This window comes from Lactuca sativa, chromosome 4 (genome assembly GCF_002870075.4).
Source record: "Lactuca sativa cultivar Salinas chromosome 4, Lsat_Salinas_v11, whole genome shotgun sequence".
NCBI classification, from domain to species: domain Eukaryota; kingdom Viridiplantae; phylum Streptophyta; class Magnoliopsida; order Asterales; family Asteraceae; genus Lactuca; species Lactuca sativa.
Genome location: NC_056626.2, coordinates 20,309,738 through 20,319,048, shown reverse-complemented (window position 1 = coordinate 20,319,048; position 9,311 = coordinate 20,309,738). Strand labels below are relative to the sequence as shown.

Here is a 9,311-nt window from a genome sequence, read left to right as displayed (position 1 = left end):
AACATTAATAAGGGGTACTCATTGCATGACACTTGTCAATATGGGATTAAACTTATTCTTTTATTAGAATATGGAGATATGTTGATTTGTTAAGATATTTATAATCAATTATATATAATCTTATATATGCTACCCACTATTTAACTTTTAAGCTCTTTTTAGCTTATCATTGTTGTTATGTTTAAATTATTTTAGGTACATATATTATTAGTAGCACAGTAAAGAATCAATTAACTTTAAGATAACATTAAAAAAGATAGGTGCTTACACATGATATTATAGTTATATCACATTTATGGTAGGAACAATATAATTTTGTACTTTAAGTGTGGTTGTTGACATGACATGTATCATTTGCTAGTCTAATATACACCATATATATGTATACTATATGAAATACAAGAAAATATTAGTTGTAACTTATACTAGAATTAGAATGTTGCATAAATAAATAACAAAATGCTTATAAAAAGTGGTATATTTTGTGTTATGTTACTAAGACAAAATGACCGAGGGTCTAAATCTCGTCGGAAATAATAATGCAACTTAAGAATAGATTAGAAAATGTATGAATGTTTCAAAAATACATAAATAAGTAAAATCATGTAACTTGTATCCATGCGCATCAAATTCGCCCGGAGTTCGCTCCCATAAATATAGCAATCCCTGCCCCCTCACGTCAATCCCACGAGCCTCTTATCCATTCTCATTCAATCACGACGGGGTAGCAAATCAAAATATCAAAACTCACATTGGGTTTAGGGATAATCAGGCTCAAACTGATGACTTCCACCACGTCAAGGTGACACTTTACCACTGAGTTATATCCCTTCCCTGCCCCCATCGAGAAATATAACCGATTAATCATAAGGCAAAGGGTCGAGAAACTCAACGACACTATTCTTGAACAACTTGGGGTCGGGCCTTCTTTTTTTTCCGCACTATTACATATATGAAAATAATGGGAAAATAGGATTCGGTTGTCAATTGTCCCTATCGGAAATAGGATTGACTATGGATTTGAGCCATATCACATGGTTTCATAAAACCACACGATTTTCCCAATCTAAATTAAGCAGATTTTACATGAAGAAGATTTGGCTCAACGTGTTCTATTCGATACAGGTAGGAGAAGAACCCAACCCGGTATTATTAAAAAATAAAGGAAGCATTGTATATATACATGTAAAATCATGTATATATATTTGCTCTATTGCGATGGAGGTGTAGAATTCTATTGAGAAATGGTGTGACATTTTGATGCCTAGAGTTTGGTCCATCTCTGATCAGCTCTCTTGGGTGGATGTCATTAATTTGGTTAATTGGAAGAAGTTCAAACTAGAAGCGGTGTGTGTTGTTACGTGTTGGATTGTATGACTTTTTATGAATAAAATGTTGTTTGACAAATGTAGTTTGAGGAAGCACAATATTACAAATAATAATTTTTTTTCTTATTGTTGTTGTTTTAGAATGTCTAAGTGTTGTGTTAATTGGATTGATCGGTTGGAAAACCTACTTAATCTTGTTTTTCTTTAATCTAGTGAATTGCTAGACTTGTGTGTTTATAGAAGTTGGCTTTTCACAAAAATATACATTTAGTACATGATATTACTTCAATACTCTTTATAAAGAAAACCTAAAAATATTGATGTAGTGAACGTGGAACAGTCATTGCAATTTAATACCTCGTTAAATTAATTCCAATTAAGGTATATCCTATAAGCCTACTAAAAACTTTAAAAAATTGCTTGAATAATAAAAACTATTATCAAAGATTAAGTAATATATATCTTTACTTTCAACCAAGTCGTTGTAGTATAGTGGTAAGTATTCCCGCCTGTCACGCGGGTGACCCGGGTTCGATCCCCGGCAACGGCGACTTTTTGCACGTGTGAGTTTGTGACCATCTCTTCTATTTGGAGGGAAACGCGAACGCCATTTTTTACTTTTTTATTTCCCGCTACATTTACACTCTCTCTCTCTCTCTCTCTCTCTTACACACACACACACACACGAGCAACATACACAGTAATTCGCTTGGCACAATACAATGACGGAGCAGGTCGTCGACGAGAAATCAGACGATCTGGATATTGTTTCAATCGGAAAGTTATATCAAGGTCCATGGGAGAAGAAATATTGGAGTTCATCCAGGGTTTGTTAATTCCATCTTTCACGTTTTCACCGCTTCATATGTATAGTTACTTATGAGCGAGTTGTATGTTAATTATATGACTTGTATTTGGAGCTATCGATCATGATTAAGCCGTAGAATGGATTTGATATTGACCTAAAGCAGAATCCGCTGCAAATTGGATTAGGTTAGGGCAAATGTAGACAAATTAGAGATATATCTAGTACATCTGAATGAAAATTTACCGTATCTTAAGCTATTAATAGCTGATTTATTTTAACCGAAGACCAAATACAGTTTCTAGCGAACCACCCCTGACTATGATCTGTTGGAATGCAGACTAATTCGTGCCACATCACATAATTGGATACAAGATAGAGTTAGATTCAGAGGCACATATGTGTATTGAATGTCTGATTCACTGTTCAGTGTTCACATATTGGCCTTAAGGGAATAGGTCTTATTTCTTCCGTTTTTGGTAACAAGGATAGTTGAATAAGCTATAGTGCTAAATATGATGGTATAACTTGTATTTTGAGCTAGTAATATCCAACTTAGAGGATCTGCTTCATATTGAGCTTAGAAAGATGGTTAATATGGCACTAACTCAAAGTAGTTTTATTGATGAATATGTTCTTAGGTAGCAGTCTATTAGAGGGCATAAAACATTCATATCGAAAGGCTATCTTTGTAAAAAAAAAGTTATATTAAGTTTATCAGAATGGCTAAAATGAGTACAATATTATAGGAAGAAGGATTTGGAATGAACAAAGATAGTTAATTCCACTCTTCCTCATATTACAGATGTTTTAATTTAACAAATGGTTCAGTTTCTGAGGAGATGGGGTGGTATTTTTCATCACTATTTTATATATACTCTCTTGTATTCTCAGGGCAAAGATCGACATCCATATCCAGTTGGATATGTAGCTCATCGCACGTGTAATGGGAATACTTATAAGATGGCAATTCTCGAGGGACTTAAAGGACCTGAATTTGCGGTGAGTGGATAAGACAATAATATTTCCAGCTTCTAGGACCCTTATTATTGAAAAGAAACAAGAATGAAATCTATAAATAAGGTAACTTTGCAGATTAGTTCTACGGATGGGGAATCTTGCTCTGGGCAAACTCCAGATATTGCATGGGAGGGCTTTCAAAAGAAGAGCTGTGTTCGCATCAAATTTTGGAGAGGGAAGAGATTTTCATGCAAGATAGATGGTGCAGAGGTAGTTTAACTATTCTGGTTTCTTCTAGTGTATTGAAGATGAGTTTCATTTCAAGTGTATATCATAGTGCTAACTTTGGTACTCTTCATAAGCAATTAATTATATTGTGCTAACTGCAATTCCTTTCTTCTAACAATGCAGCTTTTTGGATTCAAAAACCCACTTGTTGCAAGGTTACTGAGGGGATTGAAGGCAAATGCCAGCCCAATTGTTGAGAAAAGTTTACCATCTTCTTGCTTTGGCAATGAGCAGCCTGAAGGAACAAACGAACATCATACTCAAGGCACTGTGCATTATGCAGAGACATGTAAAGACCCTGATTTGCAAATGAACTTGGTTAAAACTGAGGGTAAAGAGAAACGAAGTAAGAAACGTAAAGAAGTTCATGTGAAATCAGTTATTGGAACCCAACATAAAAGAGAACGACCTCAAGATCTGACACAAACTGGCCATGAGAATCATAACAATAGGATTCCTTTGCATTTGTCGAATTCAAATGAAAATAAACCAGGCCTGGAAAAGATGGATTGCAATGGAGATAATAAATCTCATTTATTATCAACACAAGATGGACTGCAGCTCGATTCCTCTATTTCTTCTGAAAATCTTGAAAAAGAGAAGTGTCCTGCTGTCCTAGAAGCAGGCAATTCTATTGGTTCCAAAGATGTTATATCCAACAAAGAAGGTATCAACTTGTTCAAAAAGCAGGAAAATGTAAGTGTCATCCTAACCAGTTATCTCTGCTCTAATTTGGTGGATTATAAATAATTTCACTGGTAGTTAGTTAATGCTGCACAGAAATGTTTTTTCACAGCTTGATGTATTGATATCTACCTGCAAATGGGAGCCCACTTCCTCGAAAACAACAGATGAAAAGGGAGACCCACCAGTTCAAAAAGGTTCACAGATGATGGATAATGTGGACCTCTATGCACCTGATACTTTGGATCCAGCCTTAGGTATTGATATTCTTTGCTAATTTTGTTACCATATATTTGGCTGTTGGTGTTTTGGTTGAATGCTTATTCTTTAGCCTTGTCTAACATTTTTCTATGAAAACATCAGATGAAAAGGGTGACCCACCAGCTAAAAAAGATTCACAGATGTTAGATGATTTGGACCTCCATGCACCTGATACTTTGGATTCAGCCTTAGGTATTGACATACATTGCCAATTTTATCACCATATTTTTGGCTGTTTGTGTAGTAGATGACAACAGTTTTCTATGCAGAGGTGATCCCTGAAGAAACTAACTGTTCTATAAATGAAAAGTTAAATGGTGGCCAGATTTTAGTTTCTGAAAAATGTGTAACAGAGTCAGAGGCAAAAGATGAGATGGTTATTGGTACTGGTATTGGGAGTGATAATTCTTACAAGAGTGATTCAGATTCAGTTGGACATGAGATAACCAATTCAATGATGACTTTACTGCTTCCCCGGGCTCTTCCTCTGCTTAAGACTTATTCAAGAAAGAAAAAGAAAAATCTTTATAAAATGTCCCAAGAGGAAAGAAAGGGAACTAATCAATGTCCGAAAGATGAACCTCCAGGTCAGCATTACATCTGCAAAATTAAAATTTTACCTTACATGTAGTGTCAGTTTATCAAGGTTTTTTTTTTTTTTTTTTTTCTTCATGGGGGGCTTGTTTTACTTAATTGGCAGCCAAATCTTTTGAGGAACTTCAGCTGGAGAATCATCAAGGTGTAGAAGATTCAACAGCTATTGCACCTGATAGTTTTGAGAATCATCAATGCGAACCCATGGAGTCCTCTCAGGCCAGACAATTTCAAGATGCTGATAGAGCTGATGAAAGTACTTCTGGTGTAGATTTACCATGCACCCATGAAGGGCATCATGTTTGTTCTAATAGTGAAGATACATGTCATGTTGAGAAAACTACCAGAAAAACTAAGTCTGATGAAGATGTAGAGTTGGTTTTGGAGAAGAGTCCGCAAAGAGGTGGCAGAATCATGGATACTTATGATTTGGGCAACATATCTCCAAGCAGGAAGGATCCCAAGCTAACAGATATCAAAATCTCTCCTTGTCACATAGAAGGTAGTGTTCTGGAGCCAACTCTTATATATATATATATATATATATATATATATATATATATATATATATATATATATATATATATATATATATATATATATATATATGCTGTCATGATTTTACCATATGATGAACGTAGGTCCAGTTTCTACTTTCTAGGGTGTTAAGCCTTCTTCTAGCTATTAATATGAAAAAGTAACATATCACACTCCTTACGATAGAAAAACAGTGCATAATAGAGATAAACTTTGGTCAGAGAGGAAATCCATGATCATAGGGTAGAATTTGAGTACCTATCATTGTAACATGAAAGAGGCATTCCTCCATTATACTTCTACAAGTCATGTAGGATACCATATTTCATTTATGTCACTATAATGACACTTCACCAGTACAATCATATTTTCCTTTATTTTTTTTATTTTTTTAAGTCCATTAATACCAACCAACTTTTAGTTACATTTATTTACAATATGCCTGTTTGTATACACATCTTGTGTATACATGCATATAATACACACAATATATACACATAATATTAGTATACATACATTCATACCATATAACTTAATCTACTTCCAAATTCTCAAGCTTATATCTCATTATGAAAACATACTTTTCATTATTATATATTGTTACATGCGGCTTGTCATTTTATTAGTTCTAATTCTCATAAATGCTTATACACATGCATATCCATGTATTATCTCTTTGATTTTTCAAGACAATATTGTATCAATCACATATCTTTTAACTTAATGTTATTTCTCATGGCAAATCTTTAACATTTTTTAAATTTGGTACCATAATCAGATGTTGACTATTTACCAAAATGTCAACAGTCATTTGCTCTTTGAATTTTCAATTCTTCATACACGTTTTTTTTTTTTTTTTTTTTTTTTTTGACGGTTAACCAACTTAAGGGGCCCCATCAACTTTTTCATCATTATTTCCATAAACTTAGTTTGACAAGTTACTATTTAGCCAATGTACTTTGAAGTTGTTGACATTTTGGTTCCATTCTATCAACTCCAACTTATAGTCATCAACAATAAACGTATCTTGAACCAATTTCACATCTTATTCATGTTTCTTCATTATTTTACAAAAGTCAACCAAAGTTAAAGGTCTTAGAATCATCATCATCATCATCATCATCCCTATTCCCTCAACATGCACAGCAATCCATTTATGTTTATAAATCATCTTCTGATATCCTTAACAGTTTCCAATACACAAATCCAACAAGCATATTAATAATTAGAAGACCTAATTAATCCAACATTTTTGTGTGTCTTGGGAAGTTATGTTGTTCATGGAATGCATCATAAAGCATGACATCCTCTTATTCCCCATCATACTTTCTGTAAGGTACAGTAGAACCATGTAAAGCATCCATTTCAATGATTAGTTTCAGGAACGACCACTGCAGTTGATGCTAAGTCTGCAAGTCAACTGAGTTTGATTTCAACTCAGTGTGAGATGACTAAAGTCGTGGATAATGAAGTGGAAGTGAAAGATGAGTCATGCTTAAATAAGTCGCATTATGATGAGCTACAGAACGTATTTGAGGTTGTAGGTTGCTATATGCATCCAACCCCAATCTCAATGGTAATGTTGAGAAGAAAAGGGAATGAGGTCTTGATATGTGTTTTGTGTGGGTATCTGATGGAAAAAGAGAGGACACTTTTCGTTTACACTGCATCTATTAAAGGCGAAAAGAAAGGACATCCTTCTTTCATTGGTCACACAAGAATTATCTCACCAGTTTCAAGAAACGCATCTGGTGACCAAGTAAGTCAAAGTATTCTATATTTATAGTCCAGCCAGATGCATTTTCAATTCACCAATATAACATGTTTTGTTTTTTCCTTCACCAGGTTATGCAGTTTACTCCAGATGGCAAATGCCTTGTTTTACTGAACAACATCACATCTCCTTACTGCAGGTTTGCCACACAACTCCAGATATTGTTCATGTACATATTTCAATTGTTTGATGATTGGTAACTGACATAAAAAGAAAATATTATTTTAAATTTAATACTCTTAGGGAGGGTGGTGTGAAGTGTCAGTTTTCAGCATGTACACCAGATAGCTTTGAGAAGAATGCGGTTAAAATTGTGCAAGTAAAACTGGGCTATGTTCATGTAGTATGCAAACTCAAAACAAGTAGCAGTGTTTGCTGCATATTAGTTTGTGAACCTAATTACCTCCTTGTTGCTGAAGAAACTGGAAGAATGAATTTATGGACTATGAACTCAACATGGAGGTATGTTTCTTTATATGAATATTTTAGACCTTCATTACAAATTGAAATTCAAATACCCATATATGAATGATTTGCATATTTTTATTTTTTACTCTTGCAGTGCAGCAACAGAACACGGGTATTTAGCAACATCTGATTGCATGTCTGATTCTGTAGTTTCTATGAAAAAAATACCAAATTTCCCAGGTCTGGTTGTTGGTCATACTGCATTTGGAGATTTTTGCTTGTGGTAAGCACCTTCATTTTTAACATATGTTATTTTTCCTTCCCTGAAATGAACCACAGACATTTTGATATTTTGATTTTACAGGGATGTAACAAGAAGAATCCTGGTATCAAAGTTTTCAGCTCCAGGAACTTCATTTCTTTCCTTCCTTCCAATTAATACATTCAGGTGTCCAAAAAGTGGTTGTAAAAAGAAACAAGAGGAAACACAAACAGATGATCATGATAATGAAGATCTGTCTCTTGTTCTTCTTGTTTCATCTGTCTCAAATCAGCATCTTAATGATGAAAAAGCATTAAAAGATTGTAGATGCTGGAGTCTAGCATTGCTGGCCAAAAACAAGCTGATTTTGCTGAATGCTTTGGATCCAAGGTACATTCATTTTTGTCTAACAATTAGTAAGAATGAAATGAAATAAGTAATTGTGTGGTGTGCAGTAGCACCGTAGCTGGTGTATCAGCAGGGTATGGAATCATGTGTACATGTGAGGGCTCTCTGTACATATGGGAATTGTCTTCAGGTGCTAAGCTTGGTTATCTCACCCATTGCACAGGTACTTTTATTTTCTTTTTTTTTTTTTTTTTGCCTAATAACTAACTGAAATATTTCTATAAATATCTTTTACAGGAGCCACAGTGTCATGTTTGGTGGCGGATGATTCGGGTGTATTTGCAGTGGCTGTGGACGGGAGCCAGCTGCAGGTATATGCTCTTGGAACATGAGAAAATAAAAACCAAGGTAACAAAATAAGGTTGTGAATAGTGCCAATATGGAGTAGAATATTTTGTCCTTATAAATTCAGCTTTCTTCTCCTTACCTTTGCTCTTAATGTGTCAGTGTCAAACAAAATATTAGCAACCACACACTCAATGCAAAAGACGTGCCTTCTTTACCCGACATGGGATACATCTGTTGGGATATGAGACAAAGATGATTAAAAAAAAATCAAATTAGTTTGATATGATACTAAATTGCATGAGCTAGATTATGATAGATATATAGTTTGTTTAAGATTGATTGATAACTACACACGGTATATTTAAAACAACTCTTCAAAGATTTTAACACTTATTATATCGTCTAGATACAGTTTCATCTCAATAAGAGTCTATATACTCTTTTTTCGTGTGGAAAGAAAATCCAGAATTCCATTTGTCCCAAATTTCAAAATCATGATGAAGCCACTTCATTCGTGGCTACTACACGAACGTGACTCCTTCTATATTCTTTCCATCGCCCAATGAGTCGTAAAATACAACATATTATAGCCAAAAACCCTAAAACCCCAATAAGCATAACACCCGATATTTGCCATACATAATTTGCTTCTTTTAAAAACCCCTTGCACAACATGGTGTAGCCATTCACCAAAATTATGCATAAAAAATGTAA

At 34.3% G+C, this 9,311-nt stretch overlaps 1 protein-coding gene and 1 non-coding gene across 6 annotated transcripts; both read left to right on the top strand.

Annotated features, from left to right (window-relative positions):
- Window positions 1–1,806: 1,806 nt before the first annotated feature.
- Window positions 1,807–1,878, top strand: TRNAD-GUC (transfer RNA aspartic acid (anticodon GUC)). Its single transcript has one exon. It is a non-coding gene; the product is annotated as a tRNA-Asp (tRNA).
- An 86-nt stretch (window positions 1,879–1,964) lies between these two features.
- Window positions 1,965–9,023, top strand: LOC111915815 (uncharacterized). Of its 5 annotated transcripts, XM_052770163.1 has the most exons (16): window positions 1,965–2,155; window positions 3,028–3,135; window positions 3,217–3,363; window positions 3,505–4,077; window positions 4,178–4,322; window positions 4,429–4,518; window positions 4,596–4,913; window positions 5,027–5,422; window positions 6,834–7,216; window positions 7,303–7,370; window positions 7,475–7,693; window positions 7,794–7,922; window positions 8,004–8,291; window positions 8,357–8,472; window positions 8,547–8,657; window positions 8,757–9,023. In XM_052770163.1, the coding sequence occupies exons 1-15, from the start codon at window positions 2,051–2,053 to the stop codon at window positions 8,639–8,641; spliced, it is 3,180 nt and encodes a 1,059-aa protein (XP_052626123.1). In that variant the 5' UTR covers window positions 1,965–2,050; the 3' UTR covers window positions 8,642–8,657; window positions 8,757–9,023. The 5 variants fall into 5 exon arrangements, with proteins under 5 accessions (XP_052626123.1, XP_052626127.1, XP_052626126.1 ...); XM_052770167.1 differs by having other exon boundaries at window positions 3,229–3,363; window positions 8,547–9,023; XM_052770166.1 differs by having other exon boundaries at window positions 6,840–7,216; window positions 8,547–9,023.
- Window positions 9,024–9,311: the final 288 nt, after the last annotated feature.